Source organism: Bombus vosnesenskii, unplaced genomic scaffold, assembly GCF_011952255.1.
Source record: "Bombus vosnesenskii isolate JDL3184/JDL3185 unplaced genomic scaffold, Bvos_JDL3184-5_v1.1 scf7180000013913, whole genome shotgun sequence".
NCBI classification, from domain to species: domain Eukaryota; kingdom Metazoa; phylum Arthropoda; class Insecta; order Hymenoptera; family Apidae; genus Bombus; species Bombus vosnesenskii.
This window is the reverse complement of record NW_022883279.1, coordinates 228,793-248,016: the sequence shown is the minus strand read 5'-3', so window position 1 is coordinate 248,016 and position 19,224 is coordinate 228,793. Positions and strand designations below refer to the sequence as shown.

General features: G+C 26.9%; 1 protein-coding gene across 2 annotated transcripts; it reads left to right on the top strand.

The window, feature by feature from the left end:
* Positions 1-1,445: 1,445 nt before the first annotated feature.
* On the top strand, positions 1,446-19,001 carry LOC117239260 (neurofilament heavy polypeptide-like). Of its 2 annotated transcripts, XM_033504709.1 has the most exons (8): positions 1,446-1,709; positions 2,146-2,385; positions 5,470-5,605; positions 5,688-7,674; positions 9,030-9,088; positions 10,323-10,391; positions 13,701-13,819; positions 17,758-19,001. In XM_033504709.1, the coding sequence occupies exons 1-8, from the start codon at positions 1,623-1,625 to the stop codon at positions 17,761-17,763; spliced, it is 2,703 nt and encodes a 900-aa protein (XP_033360600.1). In that variant the 5' UTR covers positions 1,446-1,622; the 3' UTR covers positions 17,764-19,001. The 2 variants fall into 2 exon arrangements, with proteins under 2 accessions (XP_033360600.1, XP_033360599.1); XM_033504708.1 differs by lacking the exon at positions 17,758-19,001 and having other exon boundaries at positions 13,701-14,317.
* Positions 19,002-19,224: the final 223 nt, after the last annotated feature.

Sequence of the window (19,224 nt, the reverse complement as noted above, 5' to 3'; positions counted from 1 at the left end):
TTCGTTCAATGAGTGGAGCTGCTAGTTGCAATAACTGCAGGTGTGTATCGACCATATTGTAGCGGGATTTTGAATCGTGAGTATTGGATTACGTTTGGAGTGTTTTATTCTCTGGCTGCCGTTAAGCGGCCGATTACACTAGTACAAACTAATGTTCAACAAATTTCAGTTCAATGCTCATCTGTGCAGACCAATCAGATTACGGATAGAAGCAATATGGCATTATACTAACTTGTAAAATATGCTAAAAATTTTCAGTTTCACATTTGCATACTTCTTAAACGGTGGAGACCGAGCTTAAGACTTAAATTTATGTTATATACGTATAATTATATTATGTATCCATAATATGCATATTAATATCATTATATCAAACAAAATCTTAATCGGAGATATCTGTTTTATAGCCGTACCTATGATAGGAAGCTACATGTATAAATATAAGACATTCCTATTTGTTATTTAATTTTATCCTTATAACCTATAAAAAATTAATTGCAATTATATTTTAAACCTAATCATAATACTACCTACTATAACGCCTACTAAACATAATAGCATTTCTTTAACTTATTGTTAATGCAATGAAAGAAACTGAATTCTAAATAATACAAAAATCCAATAAATGATTCCTTTCATAAAGATTGTATTAAACGATTATCTAATCTCATTATTTAAAAGAATAAAAAACCTTATTTCGTTTTAAGATTTAAAACGTAAATAATTTTCAAAGTAAATATAAATATGTATTTAATATATATAAAATAATGTGAGTATAAAATTTGTATAGATAAATAAAAAGGAAAAATATATCGTCATTAAATATAAAAATATACATAGTTTATTTATTGAGTAGCAGACATAAAGATAATAATTAAGGCTACATTTATTAATTTCATACAAGTAAAAGGAATACCTAAAGTTTTTGCTTTAAAGATATATTTAAACATTCGTTGGTTTACTCTTACAAATTTTTGAAAAACGTTCTAACTTAATATATGTATATAATATATGTGTAATTTTAGTAATTATTTCATAACATGCACCGTATGATAATCGAAAAGTATTTATTTTTTATTATAATAAAAAATATAATCATATATATACATATAAATATGTAATAATAATTTAGTGTTATATGTATAATTTAAAAAATTACCGTTTGCGATTTCTGCTGTAGTTTTTATAGTTAAATTTACATTTAGAGTAATATATCGTCATTGTGAACTAAATGTTATTAAACTGATTAATTTGAAATGTGATTAATAATTTCATAATTGATATAGTACTAACCATATTTCTATTCAAGAAAAAAGTTATAATTTTTTATGAAAGTACATTACATAAAATTAATGAAAATGGACTTAACAGAGAATAAGAAATCTATAGCTGGTCGTACATCATGTAATATGTAGATCGAAGACCTTTGATTTTATGAGCGCTCACGCCATTTTTATTTATATGTGGTGGGGGGTAACAAAGTGTGCAACATTGTCCGTAGGATTTATAATTATCAAAAGATTGATTAAAAGGAATGCTTAATTTTGCGATGTACTTGTAATACAAATTGTGATTATTTGTGAGATAAAATCATATTCTACGCGCAACGTATAAAGTTATTAATGCAATTGCTGGACCTTCCTGTTACTGGTGTCAACTGCAGATTTTTCCACAATTACAACTTGGATAAAATGGATTATCGTCAAAAGGTAAGCACAAATATATTATAATAATTAATAAATGAACATACTTTATTATTTAATTATTAATTGAATATATAATGTATATAACGTCGTCACAAACTATATGTTAAAGATACCCCAAAATTATTTAAAAATTAATAATGCATAAATTAATTTATAATGTTTTTTGTTTCGATAGTGACTAAACTTGTTCATATATATATCATTAAACAATATTGTAAAGGAAGTACTGTGTATTATAATTTTGTTTAATTACTGTTTGTTAGAAAACGGTTTGTGTAAACAATTTTATTATGTTGATATATATAATAATGGTATTGTTATATTTTACTTTTAATGTTTAGAGTAATATGTTGTTATAAAATTATGTAATTATGTTTATTACTGAAAAATTTTAGATGTGTGTTTCATATATTGAAATTAAATTTATTGTTTCATCTAGATGATTATACCTTCCCAACAAAATACAAAGAATGATGATGAGGATGACGAAGATTTGGAAGCTTTAAGACTTGCGGCTCTTCAATCATTAAGGACTAAAGACACTGTACATAATAAAAAGCAACCCCCACCACAGAAAACTGTTTCAGATGTAATACAAACATCTCACACATCGTATAAGAGTCAACGACCTTTACGAAGAGGATATTTTCATAACCGAATGCAACAGCGACAGAATGGCGTAAGTTTTTAATTATAGCTATGATACTTATGAAATGACATTTTAGAAATTTTGTTAGCCCTAATCTGACTGTATCTAATTTTTAACAATCAGCTGCTATATATTTTTTAGCGATGTATGTTGAGATAAAATAATTTATAAATATTAATTTAATTGTTTATCAAGCCATTTTAAATATTTTACTGTGAAATTTATTTAAAATCTACCTAAGACAATAGAGGTTTCTATATATTTTATTCAGTCATTATTGATGTTATTATCCATTACAGGAAAATGGAAACTTTTTATATAGAATAGAAGATAGAAAACTATCTTTGTTTTCAATTTTGATTAATTAGTAATTAAAAAGAAATATTATGTTATTAAGACAATTATGTATGTAAGATTATGAACAAAGAATAACATATGTCTTACAATAAATTTTATAAAGAATAGATTATTTAAAATTTAAACATTCTAATTTTGAAATAATGTAATGTATATGCTCATTTTATGTAAATTCTTTTTAAAATCTTGTAAAGGCAAAAATATTGAATAAGATTATGTTTTGAAGTTTATTATTATTAGAAGGCAACTTTAGGTTGTAACATAAATCAATTCGATTAAACTGAATATTTTTCTTTATTTAACCGGAGTTATTTATACTACAATCAAATATATAAAATTTTGTATACTTAGGTAATTTTGTGTACAAAGTTTCATATGATAGAATATTAAATTTACTTATATTATAACTATATATTTTGCATTTCAATTGTTCATAAATACATCAAAATATATTTACTTTTAATAGAAGTATTTCAGAATAATATTCTAATGTAAAAAATCATATTATTTTAAACTTTAAGAATTAAAATATTGAAAAATAAGAATTGTTCAAAAGTTTTCTATTATTTTCAGTCTCTACTTTTTTTACAGTGATTAGCAATTTACAGTGCAAACAAAAATAGAATTACATAAAAGATCTCATTTGTGAATAAAATTAAAGTAATATATCTTATAATATCAATAACTTAACAATATTTTACATAATATGTAATCTTATATCAACACCTTAATGATGTTTCCATTAAAGAAAATATATCTTTTATGTAAAATGAGTTTCTTGAAGTAATTGTATATTTTATATATTTAATAAAATAAAGTATAATATTTAAATATTATGCTTTAACTATGTATGTCAAATAATATTGGTCTATTTTGTTAGTTTTAAATTAATGCTTTCAATATTGATATATAATAATAGATATATATATATATATCTAACTGTTATTACAAAATAATTAAATGTAAAGAGTAAATTTATCAGTTTTATAAAAGCTATAGAAGGTTTTAGAAACCTTATGAAAGAATTATTTACAAATATTTCATATTTCTCATTAAAAAAATTTTTTGTGTAAAATAGTTTTTGAAATTTTAAAAACATCAGTGTTAGTTAGTAATAACTTATTTCATATACAGGTGAATTTTTCTGAATTAGAATTCTTTTTTAGATATTTTTCAAAATTATCTAAAATATCGATTATTCTTTTTTAAAAAAGGGATGTTATGATAATACATTTTTTTATTTTTGGAGTATTAATATAGAATTTTTTGATTCATTCACACGCATATTTCTAAATTAATTCGTCATTTTCTATTAAATTCTTTTACATCACATTTCTGAATTAGCCTATTGCCCTAGATACCCTTCTCTCCTTGCTCTTTCTTGCTTGTTTTTATTCAACTTCCTTATCCAGTCTATAGCCTTCTGTGTTGTTTCATTACTATCTTCCATGTACTGATCCCCCATTCTACTTACTCGCACTTCTTTTTTCATTTTCACCTTTTTCAGTTTCCTTTCAGTATCTGTTCCGTGTCTCCATCAATCCACATCTTACTTGCGCCAGCAATTGCTGACTTTCTTCCTTTCCTTCTCTACTTAAGTATTTGGGCAGTTGTACAGTCTTTATATAGTTGTATCTTTGGTTATATTTTAATTGCATAATCTTATTGTATTGCACTTGTTTTCGTATCTTTTTGTTTCTCTTTTAATTTCCTTGACATGTTTCCCCTCTTTTCCTTCTTAACTGTATTCTTGCTGTGTTAATCCTGTTCATTCTCAGATATTCTTCTCTTTCCTCCGTGGAGGCATTCCTTCACTAGACTCTTTTTCACCTCCCTTTTTACCTCTTCCTTAAATTTTCATGCTTTCACCCTTAACCTGATCCTCACTTTTTTCCCTTAGCCTCCTTCAACACTATGTAGCATAGCATTGAACATAACTAAAGAAGTGATACCTATGCAGAGATATGTTTTACCTACTAAATATTACGACGAGAGTTCTATTTTCAGTATTTCATATATTCTTTGCATATACATTTTAAAATTTTCTGTAAATGCATAAAAATCTGCAGTCTAATCATAATATTATAACTTAATAAAAAACTAATTTAATTATACAGAATATATTGTATACAAACAATATAAAATATAATTTTTCTCTATTTAAAAATATCTTTAATAACATGCATGTTATGAAGTTCTTACAAAATTATTGTTTAATGCATACTATAATTTTTTTTATTTAAAATACATACCATGAATATAATTCAATTGCACATAACTTTTGATATTTTTAGTGAAATTTGTTATATCAGATAGCAGATATCTCTATGTGTTTAACTTTGTTTAACTCAGCTCAGTTCATTTTCAAAGTCCTTATTACCTTGACTTATTTTGAAGTATTTTTTTGATTATATCACAGATAATTGATACTTTTAAAAATTGAAATTTGTTTCATTATGATACAAATTACAATCTAATATAATATACACAATATTTGATCTTGAATTTTGATGAAATTTTAGTTTATGAAGTCGAGAATTATTAATCAAAATTCATATTTCAGTATTTGTTGTTTACAATATGAGAGACATAAGTAACTTGAATAATAGTTTAAATAATGGTAGAAATGAATACAATTATAAAGAAAAGAGTATAGATTAAATTTTTATTACAAATATTTAGTTTATATATAAAGTTAAGTTTTTTTATTAGCAAATATTCTATGAGTTTTATTTAAATATTATATATTGTTTACAGAATGTATATTATCAAAGTCCACGTAATCCAAATTTGATAGCAATAATTCCTCTAGATGAACGTCCTGTGCTGCAGCAAACTGATTTAGCTTGCTCAGTAGAAAAAATTGTTCCCAGTATTGAGTCTTATTCTACTGGTATGTAAAAATAATCTAATATAAATAATAGTCATGTCTTTTACGTTTTCTCTCAAATACTATATAAAAATAATATTTTTAGAAGTAACAAAATTTCATCGTTTCAAAGATAATGGAAGTGGTTCCGAAGAAGAAGATAATAAAGAACAAAAAAATACAGTTACAAAATCAGAAAATGTTAAGAAAGATGGTGTAGGTGATAAAATATCCACAATGGTTGAAAATCAGATGGAAACTGTGGAAAACTTAAAAAAGGCTGAGGAAGATCAAGGTGGAGTCAATGATGATGATGATGATATCATTATAATGGCTGATCTTGAAGAGGAAGATAGCTTAGAGCGCTTAATGGATGAAATGGAAAGAGAAATGAACGTTGATAAACCGTCCGAAAGGAAAGAAAAGAAAAGTAACAAAAAAGAAAACAGAGAATCTATGAAAAAAGATGAGATAAATAGGAATATAAGCCAGAAAAACAGAACAGAAGATAGCAATATTCGAAAAGAAAGTTATAGTCCAGCACCAACAACAATCATCATAAAAAGTGAAAGACGATCTATATCTCCACATACAGTTAATCGAATTTCACAAAAACGTAGATCATTATCACCAAGATCCCGATCAAGAAAGAAATCACCTAGAAGATCTCCTAGAAGATCACCTAGTAGGCAGTCAAAAAAATCTCAGCGAGAAATGACTAGGTATAGATCGCCTCGAAAGTCTCCAGTACGTTATTCTCCGCGATCACGATCACCTAAGCTTTCATCACGATCAAGATCACCACGATTATCACCACGTAGATCTCCAAATAAGTCTCCAATGAGATCACCTATTAAGAGATGTCTGTCTCCAAGAGGAAGATCTCCGAAACTTTCGCCGCATTCCAGATCTCCTAGACCAATACGTTCACCTAAAATATCCATAACTAAGTCTCCGAGGTTGGCACGTTCACGTTCTCCAAGATTTTCGCCATTGAGATTATCTCCTCAATCTAGGTCACCGCTAAGATCAAGATCACCTAAAATATCTCCAAGACGAATATCACCCTCGCGTAGATTATCACCTAAATCAAAATCTCCTGGGTTATCCCCTCGAAGAGGATCGTCACGTTTAATGTCACCAAAAATATCACCACGAAGAATGTCACCGCGATCGAGGTCACCAAGATTATCACCACGTAGATCACCATGGTCATCACCTAGGAATTCACCTCGTCTATCTCCTAGACGAAAAAGATCTCCAAGATGGTCGCCTAAAGAACTATCTCGAAAACATGGACCACGATCTATTACTCCAGATGGAACATGTAGTCCATCATATGCCAAGGAATCATCCCCGATAATTAAAAGTAGGGTATCTCCAGAAATAAATCGTGTAAAAACAAAACATAAAGAAGAAAGTTTTGAAGATGCTACTATGATAGAAAAAGAAACTGCTGATATAATTAATGATCCTGTATTAGAAGCCAGACGAAGAAAATTTGAATCTACAAAGCCCATAGATCCAATTAATGCAAATAAAAAGATTAAATTAAATAAAAAAGAAAATACAAGTAAGAAGGTAGAATCGCTAGAAGAAGGAGATATTCAGACAGGAAATGTAAGAAAACTTAACAAAATTACAGAGGATTATGATATTCAAGAAACAGATTTATGTTTAGATACTCATTACGAGTTTGAAGAGTTTGAACAAAGCATAGAAAATGCTTCTCCTATTGCTATTACGAGTTCTGTTAATTCATGTTTAGATTTAGAAACTCAAAATCTAGAAAAAGAAAGATCCTCAAAAAAGAAGAAGAAACGCGACAAGGAATTGTATCAAGTGGGAAAATTAAAAAATGAACTTCCTCTTTCTGAACGTATTGGAAAAGATAAGAAGTGTAAGAAGCGTAAAGATGTTATTTCGGATGGATCAAGTGAGGATATGGATGCCATTTTTGAAGATCTAGTAGTTGATAAAGAAAGTGATTTACGAACCGAGTTAAGTAGAAGACGAGCAGAAAGATTAAATAGGACAGTGCCAATTCAATCTGCGAGATTAGTACAGTCTGCTTTTAAGGGAGTTGTTAATGAGTAAGTATTTATGATATACTATATGAATTAAATTTTCTACTACAGAAACATAAAATCTTTCTATTTTTTTTTTTTTTTTTAAGTTAAAAGCTTTTAATAGTATATTTAGTTTAAATGGATATAATTAAATCTTACGGAAATATGAAAAATGCGGAAAAATATTTCCGATGAAAGTTAGATATTAAGAAAGGCAGATGATGTCAATATTTATTTGAATTTATGATAATCTTGGAAAGTCATGGAAACATATACTTTGTTATTGTATATTACTATACCCAATATTGGAGTGTTTTCAAATTTCTACCTACTTGAGTCTTTTGTGTAAGTCATTCTTAAGATATAAATTTTCAAAGTTAATATGTTATCAGCAGTTATGTTATATTGAAGCAGTTATATATGATGTAAAAAGTCAGACTGGATAATCTTCTTGTGGTCTATATAGAGTGATACTCATGATGGTATGAAATTTAAAAGTTGATATCTTGAAAATGTGGTTTGTGCAAGATAGAAATGAGTAATGTTTTGGAAACGTTTCAGTATTAGATACAAGAATATGCAATAAAAAATATAAGTCTTTTAAAATTTAATTATGACTTTTCTGCAGTTTTTTAAGGTTATCACAAGTCAAATAAATAGTAGCATTATAAGTTATTTTTCATGTCCTATAATTTTGGTCCAAAATATTTTTGCATATCTCTTTATATTTTTCAAGCTTTTTAATTGTCTTTATTTCCATAGGACATCTTGTATACTTTTTAAACTTTTACTTACAAAAATATGTGTATAAATATTCTTGAGAAGTGGTATATTTATGAAAAATACATGCTATATCTGATAAATTAAGATTAACATAATGTATTTTTATTGACATAAAATATTGCTAAACATATTGAAGTGTCGTGTAATTATGATAACTGAGAAAAGATTAATTACATGTATTTGAAACTACATTATATAAAAGCTTTCTGAGAAATTTAACTTCATTATATATTTTTGTATTTGACATTATACATATAAATAACAATAACAATAAGTAGCTTTTTCTGAAATATTTCATAATTAAATTAAATAAAATTTACATTTCCTTTTAATACTGCTTTTATTTTGTATTACATTTCTCTTTTTCTAATGAAATACGTACACATTTATTTATTATCAAAAGTAAACAAGAAACTCTTCAATTTGTTTTGTTATTATATGGACAGTTTAACAAATATGTTTACATAGTTATAAGTGATATACATATGTGTTATATACATATTTGTATAGAGAAAATATCTATATTTTCTTCTTAATATATATCTTTTTGGAATTTTTAACATATTTTTGATATGAAAATGTGATCTTTTTTTCAGAGTTGTCAAAAGTAATGCAAAAGTGAATCAAAGACATTTAGTTAAAGCGGATGAAAAAAGTAAGTAATACATGAAAATTTCTAATTTCTATTAAACTTGTATACTTGTATACTTGTATACTTGTAGACAAAAGCTATATCATTTGAATTTCCTCTAAATGGTTACACTTCTGTTGACCAATGAAGTTGACCGAATGTGTTTTGTTTTAAAAAAATCCATAGTTCAATATATCATGATGCTCTGAAAGAAATAGATATCAAGCTAATGAACAAAATCATTCTTATACAAATATAAATGCTATATTATTTATACGAATTTACACTGACATAAAGAGAGAAGGTCTGTACGTAGAAGATACCTACATATGTGTGTGTGTCAGAAGTAATCGCAGAAACTATTTAACCGATTTGGATAATTCTTTCATTATTGGAAATTATATTTCTTCTAGATGGACATAGACTATATTTTATTATGCTTGCTCCTCAGAGAACCGAACAATGAACATAAACGCGACTCAAGTTTGATTAACGCAACTTGGTTTCCATAGTATGATTGCACCTTGCCCGGTCGACAGCCAATAGTCATTTCCTACAAATATTTCTTGAATACTATTTATTATATTGATTTCTGTTATCTATTATTATATTGATTTTTGAATTTCCATTACAAACGACTGTAAATAATCTAGAATCGTGAAGTCAAATTCATGCCAGTTCTACGTGGATGATGTCGTGGGTAACAGCTAGTTCTTTATAAATTGTTGTATATGAATATTGCCAAACTTTTCTTGTTACTTGTGCCTTAATATAGTGAAAAACCCAATGGAATACCATAATAATATGAATATTAATGATAATAATATGATTATATGCATTTTTGACATAATAGCGTAGGGCGTAATATGTAGAGGCGTAAACATTTAGGAACTTTATATACATATATATTTATGGGATAAAAGCTAACTAAGCTATCGATTCAAAATTTTGCTAACTGATTTTGACATATTTTACCCTTAAAAAAGTTTTGTTTACCATGATCTTTTATGATATTTGATATAATGTATAATTTACAAATTAAATTACAAATTATATCAATTATTCAAAACATACTTCATTATATCAGTTATTAAAAATTTGACATCAAACATCTGTAAATAGTACCATTTCAGTAAAACAAACAAATTTCAATATTAGAAGTACATCAATAATTTTTTCTTATAAATTAATATAAACATTTCTTAGTTTGATATAATATTTAAATTTATTTTCTAATTCACATATTTTTATTTTGTAGCTAATCAAAAAGAAGTTCGACGGGTTACGGTTCTTCATAGGTCAATATCTGACATACACGATTCTGAAGGTGTGTATATTTTTATATTACTTATTATTATTATTTTTGTTTCTATTATTTATTATATTGCAAATTTTTGTATATATATGGTCCTAAGTAAAAAATTGTCCATCTTGAAAGAAGATCATAAAAGTATTTATTAGGTATCAAAGTTAAAAAATTGTATATAAAACATATTATAAATTTCGTGTTTCAGTTTATTTGGAAAATATTTTTTTTAGTTTATAAAAAAATAATATTGTGCGTATGTTACAAATTAGTATGCACATATATGAAACAAATTTAAAATATCATTCTAGTATGTATTTTCACATAGATACTGATTACTTATGAAAATTTTTAATGGCCTTCTTAGTTCATAATATAATCGGTGTGTAAATAAGTTAATTTTTGATTAGATTTAGTTTCGCAAATTTTTGTTTAATGTGTTATACCTTTTCTTAATAATGTCGTTTTATTTTGTATGTCACCATAATATTCATAAATATGATACTCTTCTTTTTTTCTTAAAAATCCGAAACTTAATCATAAATTTAAAAAAAAATGTTCGTCATTCAATACAAAATGAATCAGTTATCCATCTCCGATAATTGTGAAAATCAGCATGATCTATATTTCGCGATATATTATAACTTTCTTCCGAAACATTTTTCTGTACCTATCTTTGATATTTTGTTCAAGTATTTGGTCATTTCCAATTAAATTAGTGTATTTATTCAAATAGTATTTGATTTGTGACTAAATTTAATTTGATACTTTAGATACTGTTAAATACTCTTTATAGATTTTTCTCTGTTTTAATATTCCGAATACAAAATACGATGTTTCCTTATTATTTTTATATAATAATAAGGCAGGATAAGTTTCATTTAATGGATAAAAAAGAAAACAGTACTGAATGTGAACTGATGGCATAAATAAAATATGAATGGTAATATGCAAATATCTTTCTGTTTTCGGAACAGAATCGTCTCAATACCGCATTATAGTTCAATGGATGGGATATAAATATCAGTTCGTTCACCTATTCTTCATATGTCGATGTCTTACATATCGCACTTTTATTTCTGAACTGGCAATTAAAAAACATTAGTTTACTAAAAAATGCAGAATTATATATGTTACGGGCGCAATCTGCAGGGCGTAATGATAGAATCGACTTTACTCGGGCAATGTCAGTCGGAGATTTTTATACGCTCTATCCAATACCGATACATATATACCTCGTTTTAAAAGGAATGGTAGGACTGAGATGAATAAAACAGGAACAACTTAGTGCGACGCTGCCTACGTGAGTTTATTATTGTCCACAATGTCCATTTTAGACCTGGCAAAGTTTCCAAAGAAATAATAATTTCCAGCACTGCTTTGTACGAAGCACTAAAAGCGAATTCACGGTACATCTGTTTACAGCACGTTCTGTAAACTTGGAAAATGATGAACTTGCGTGGTTTTGCTTTTACATTCGTCCGTAGTGGCAATTGTACAATGAATGCCGAGTACCCTCGGTGTCGCAGCCACGCAGAAAGTCTGTGTTTTATCTCTTCCTAGAACCCAGGCAATCGCAATCGCAAGATGTCAGGACCGCTGGCTCACACACCATGCGGATGAGGGCTTAATTTATAGCGCTCTTAAGTTTGATGCCTGCTTTTCCATAGTCGAAGGTGACGAAGGACAGGCGATCGCCCCGGGCGTTCGAACTTCGTCTTTTCTTACTGCTTACCTAGTGGTACGCAATGTCAATTTTGCTCATATTATTGGTCTACGTTTGCTATTCAATTATTTCTTCGGAATATACCAGGCAGCGAAGCGATCTGTAATGCTGACATTGCCGGCTTTGTGTTGTAAAGTCGATTATCTTCTGCTAATTGCACCCGTATATGTGCATATAACATAATAACGTATTTTATTTTAGACAGCATGTTTTTCCATTGGCCTATCTTTTTATCCAAACTTCCTTGTTAACAATTTACTGACCGCTAGCGGTTTAACAGCATACGCACGTCCGACCGGCAGCTCAGGCGCAGATTTTCCCTGGCGCCGGCTCTGTTTCGGTTTAGACTCTCCAATACCATTCTTTTCGTTCATCGCAAACGGTAAGTTTTCCGAATTGGTATAAAACTGTGGGAGCTTACAAAGCAACGCAACTGATGCAACTGAGCAAGATACCTTAGTACTAAATAACAAATTACTGCTCCAATAATGAGAAAGATTGTCGGCGACAAAAAGCTGATTAATAGGCTATCGGTCGGTAAAGTGTTAAAACCAATCATTAAATTTCTTGATCCTATTTCGTTTTCCTCGTATACGCTAGAAAGTTTTTATGTACGTACATATTTACAAAATAGTAAAGTTTTAATTTTGGGTAAATGGTTTAAAAAAGACGTCTTGAACAACATTTATTTGTTCCGTGATGCAGATTACGGAAATGATACATTTTGCTATGATATTATTTGAAATTTTTTAATCAACTCTACAAAACATAAATAAAGCAACACATATTTGAATTTTTTAGAATCCAGAGGATTAGGAACCCGAAATAATTAAAATCGGTCATGTAATTTTCCAGATGTTGAAAATACAAATATATTTTTATTTATACTGATCACCTTCACACAAATACATTGTAGATAGATTCCAAAGGTACAGATGAACATTTTTGTCATTTTGTTATGTTAGTGAAGTAAATTAATTTCTCTAGTTTTGTACATACACACAAACTTTAATCAATTTCTTCAAAGTATTCAATATTTTGAACAGTTACAGGTTGTATATGTTGATTTTGTTATGTTTTGTTTTCAATATGTCCTATAATTATTATGAAAAAGCTTAGTATGTAGACAATTAAAAACTCATGCTGATTAAAGATACGACATAGGCATATTTTAAAAATTTAATAACTAAGAAGATATTTTTAATCACGTTATTACTTTATTGAGTTTGATACGTTAATAAATAAGTTTCATATATGCAATTTATTTTTGTAACTATTAGTCCTATGATTATTGATATTGCATTTAGGAAAGGAAAACACCAAGGATAGACTTAACTACTTTAAAATTACATTTTTTGGAGAAATAGTTATTTTTTACATATTTCGTCGTTTTATATTTATGCAAAATTTTATAAGAATTAACATGTCTAGACTGAAACATTCCTTGCATGAACATTTGTATAGTATATTTACATGGTTGATATGTTTAGATACACTAATAGTATATTATAATAGCGAGTAATAATATAAAAAGAAACAAATATATAAATTGTTTTCATTTTGTGTATTTTTTATATAAATATATATCTGTGTTTTTTTTGCAGATGAAAGTACTCTAGATTCAAAGGTGCCTGTGCGTTTTAGACTTGGTCTCAATAAACAAGTACAAGATACTAGAGAGTCAAAAGTTTCACGAAAGACATCTAAAAGACAGGGTCGCAAGGTAAACCATAAAATTAATTTGGCCGTAACAAATGCAGAACATATTTTATAGTATAAAAATTATACCTTACAACATGTACATAATTCGCACATTCAACATCTTTTGGAAACATAATACTTACACATAATTTTGATATTGTAACATTTCAACTGCTTAAGTTTACAGCGTGCTAGTATTTTTGAGTTTTTTGAAATTAATTGTATTGGATATTTTGAATATTATTGTTAACAATTTGCTTAAATAATTAGAAACATAAAAATTCTCGAATTAAATAAATATATGTAGTTTAGATTTACAGTAACACATTCATCCAGAAACTTTTTTGTCATAGCATGCATAAAAAGTATTAAGGAAAACAATACAATTGAATTTAATTATGATAAATGATCTTTAATATTAGGAAATATTTTATCATTTTTAAAGATACAAATATACATGTTAATGTTTAGCATTTAAATAGTTGATTCATTTTTTTAATAATATCATTTTCACGTTGTACGACGCAAAGAATGATTAATAATTTTAAATATTTATCTCATATTGCAATTCTTGTATACATGAAAATATTAAACATATTTCATATTAAAAAAATTTGAAAGTACAAAATAAATATTAATTTTTCATCAAATGTAGTACATTTTATAATATAGTGAGATATATTTAAATGCATAATCAACAAGTTTATTTATAATTCATACTCTTTTACAATTACATCAATGTTCCTCTATTTTGTTATTATGTACCTATAATCTTATTATAGCGATTGTGTTGTAACTAAATGAAAGAATATTATTTTTCCCCATTATAATCTCATGACGTAAAAATAATGTAATTAATATATTTGTATAAATGTTTATTATTTATATTTAAATAATTAATTTCATAGTTACAACTACCTAAAAGTTTTCAATAGTTTCAAAAATAAAATTACTCTAAATAAATATTTCTATAAATTGAATATTTCTTTTAAATTTACAAAATGTAAATATTTATACATTAGTAGCAATTATGTGTATCATTAATTTTAAAACTGAATATTTTTAAGCTTAATGGATTAAATATGCTTTCAAACAAGTTTCAAAATGAATGTACAGTATCGTTGCTGCAATCAGTCCCCTTTTTATGTTTTTAATATTTCATAATTTATTATCAGTCTATTATTTATTAAGTATGATATCTTTTAAATAGAAGCATTAAAATAATTTAATGACACAACCAAATTTTGTAAATAATATGAAAAATTCAGAAGTAATACTTAATTTTTAAATAATTATTCATATTTTTCTAATTTAAAATAATTGTATGATGCATTGTGACATGTGTGTCAAATATATTTTATATAGCCACATATTTTATATAGTTTAAAAAGCAGGCTATGATTATACTACAAATGTTCGAAATATTTGTTTGTATTATAAATATTTCATTTTATATTAAGATGTTTTTCTAGATCTATTATTTGTTTTCTTTTGTAAACAAAGAAACATTAGGTACAGCGCTACACATATTGGAAGCGCGGATATACTAAATGTAATGGATTCAAATGTGTATTAAAGATACATGTGTATATATGTAATTAAATAAATATCTGTTTTAATCCGCGTAGTTTTTGATACACGAGTACATATGTATTAACATATTCAGATTTTGTATTTGGTGTAATTATTAGTGAATAATAAACACCTCGCCCCTGAATATTTAAGTGCATTTATGCAGATAATTTGCGAAAAGGATGTATGCGTGATATTTTAGGTTGCAAGTAACAATAAAAAACAACATAATGTCGGTTTCGTCCTGTATAAATGATGAAGGCAAGCATAAATAAATACCTATTCAACAACTTCAAAACTTGCTAAAAAAAATTTAATGATATCAGCAACACCGATTGTATCAAAATGATATTCTTCAAGCATGCTGGAAATATTGTTACGATAAAAGGGAACCATCTGTTTTCAGAAAATGTTAATAGATTAGTTCCTTTTATACCAAAATACACGACTATTTGACTAAACTTTGTTGAGCGAAATTATGTTCGTTTTTATTGCTATCTGCAACCTAGAATATCATATATTTGTTTTGCGAATTACTTGCGTAAATGTGCTTAAACAGTGGGGTATTTTGTATATGTATATATAAGTTTTGTTATATATATCTGTTATATACATCCGTATCCGTTTTGTTATATACATCCGTTTCTGAAAGAACGGATGAATATAAAGTTGACTTTCTTTTAAAAGAATTAATGAAACAGGAAGTCATCTGTCCTTAGCCTCGAATCGAGTCAATAAATGATCTTAATTGTTAAACTTAATCGTTGTACATACTCGTACGCTCTTTCACTGCCTTTTGGCATTTAATATTAGTTTAAGTTCTTTTGTTATCTTAATTTAATTGCGTTTTATGACAATAAACTCAAATGGTTTGTTCATCACTTGCCTCCTGTTTTGATCATGTTCATTTCGTATCGTTCTTTTCATTCTTACCCTTGACGTATTGTTGGCAATCCAACACCCGATTCCGAAACAACCAATTCCGAACACCCTCCTTCCTTACAAATATTAGGACTTGAGAATTAAGAAGATACTAGCCAGAGCTGAATGAGAAACAAGTAACTACTTGAAGAGCATAGCGTGTATTAGATTACCTTAAATAGGTTTAAGAATTGTAGGTCCAGGAAATATCTACATGCAAGGTCAAGAAAATATATTAAGAGATGTGTATTCAGAGGTGTATTCAGAGATATATTCTATAAAACAGATGGCACAGGTCTAGAGCGATCATGCAGTAAAAATCTTTTGGTAAGAAACATCCAATTTTTGAACGAATATCGAAGCATTTTCTTGTCGAAAAAATTTTACAAATATAGGGACGGACAAATATAAAGGTTTCACTGTATAAAATATGAATATGTTAATACACGTATATTCGTATAGTTTGATACACGAGTTTACTCACGTATTAAAAACTACATGAATCAAAGTACGAATATATTAATTACGAGCTCTATTACATACACAATACATACATATTATGTAGCATTGTAACCAGCTTCAAAAGTAGTTAAAAAATTACAGGTATCCCCCGTATAACAAGTTAGTTGGGTTACGAAAAGATGTTGCTATGTTCAAACTCATGTTATGCGAAACAAAAAACTATACAATAACTAGTACATAGTATAATTTATAGATTTCTAGTACAAAAAATAGGGGTAGATTCCAAAAATTAACAGAAATTTACAATTTTCTTTTCATAACTAAGAGAAATATATTTGTTAATATAATCAATAATTAATTGAAAATATTACACATTAATATTGTATAATCTTCATCATACACCATTAAACAAAGGAGTTTTTTCTTGCAAAATTGTCTTCTGAACTTCGTTAATTTATGTATGATTTCTGTTTATGTTAGTCATAAAAAATATCATCGATCGTTTATTAGAAAAGCTTCAAATTGCTAGTTTCCTATAGCGAATATCTTTCGAATGTAAAGGATTAATACTTCACGAACTAAAAATGAATTAAAAATTTCACTATTTAAAGATTCCATATGTAAATCTGAGGTAAGACACATGTTTGCTCGAAAGAAAAATATCGAATGATGGTGCTTGCACTTATAAATTTCCACTACATTCCGTTCTATAAGGCAGTTGGATTTCCCAATTTCTCGAATCGCGTTAACCAAATTCGTGTAATATGAAAGACGGAGGATACCTGTATATAGCAGAAATCGGAAATAATTGCTAAAAGAAATTGTTAAGAAAAGTGGTAATAGATAAAGTTCAAAGTCATTTAACAAATATTAAATAAAATACTAAATTAATCTTTTTTTAATAATATTTACTTATGATGAAGTTAGAAACAGTTCATGTTACAAATTTAATTGAATATTATTTCTGTTGGAAGATGATAAACGTACATATTTTTTTTTGTTTAGGAATAGAGTAAAAGCGTGTTCTCCTGACATATTTATATGAAGAGTGCATAGCTGTTCATCTTACCTCCTATTCTATTATCATCATATGAAGATAAGATCTATTAAAAGTTTAATTGTATAAAAAATTGCACTCATGTAGAGGAGATATCTGTTTTATTTGACATGTGACCTAACATAAAGATGAAAAGATAACATTCTTCTAGAAGACAATATCAATATTTCAAAATACTTTATGTATGATTGTATCTAATTATTTATTGTTAAGCATTATAGTAGATAGTTGATTACATGTGATTATAATTCATTTGTTGTGTTAAAGTATTTGTAAATAATTTACATCAGTCACTCATTTAATAAATAAGCATCATTAATAATCCCAAAGTCACCTTTTGTAAACCTAAGTATATTATTATTTTAAAAATTCTATATAAAAGAATCAATCAATTGTAAATAAGAATATTGTTAATAAGCGTGTACAAGGTGAAAAATAAGTTGTATATCATGTAAATTGAGTTAATATTATTAAGGCACTGAATATATTATATAAAGTGACCTATAGCAACAGAAGAGTGATTTTATTAAAAAATATTTTTTACACTACATAGTTCGAAAATAACAAACACGAATTTTTTAAGATAACTAAGAAATGCAGTGTATTTTAAAATGGCTTTTCTTCACTTGTTATTTCATACTTGAATTATAAATATATAGTGTAAATGATTATTGTATTTAAGCAGGTAAAAAAGAGTGTATCTTTTTCTGCAAATATTTAGTGCTTATGTGTAAAATTATGCTACTTATAGTATTATGATTCAGTTACTACAATTATACAATTTCAGAACTAAAGTATTCAGTAAGTTGCATTATTCTACATTTTCATTACAGTCTCTACTGTATTAGTAAAAAAGATCTATGTGATTCTTTTCTTGTATTTTACATGATATTAATTAAGACTCTGTTGAATAATTAGATCTTATTATTACAACTATATTTTTATGAATAGCATGTAAAATACATATTGAAAGTAAATTATTATCATGTGTTACCAATAAGCTGAGATAGTAGCCAATATACTTACAAATGTAAACTTAGATTATTTCAGATATTATATTGCATAAATAAGATAGCATACTTCATAGTATCTATGAAGGTGTAAGTGTTATTTTTAACTGAATAAAAAAATGATAACTACATTTATATGAACTTTTTTTGATAGAAATTTTGATATAAAAAATATTGCGATACCTCAGAATAAATTCAGAATACACGTAGGGATACATGGATACATGTAGGGAACTTAGTTCTTTAAATCATCACATGCGTGCTATGATTTATATTTTGTTGGTCATATCATAATGATACAACTTTAAGTGTAGATTAAGAATGCAGCATAATGCTTTATTAGTCAGTCAAATTATGTTTCTTGTACTCTTCCACTTATATGCTTCTATATGCATATGTTTTAAA

Bases quoted from the DNA above. Each gene is read 5' to 3' on its own strand.
- LOC117239260 (XM_033504708.1), top strand. From the start codon at position 1,623: ATGCAATTGCTGGACCTTCCTGTTACTGGTGTCAACTGCAGATTTTTC. The intron at 1,710-2,145 runs GTAAGCACAAAT...TGTTTCATCTAG, and splicing joins AAATGGATTATCGTCAAAAG to ATGATTATACCTTCCCAACA. The intron at 5,606-5,687 runs GTATGTAAAAAT...TAATATTTTTAG, and splicing joins TATTGAGTCTTATTCTACTG to AAGTAACAAAATTTCATCGT.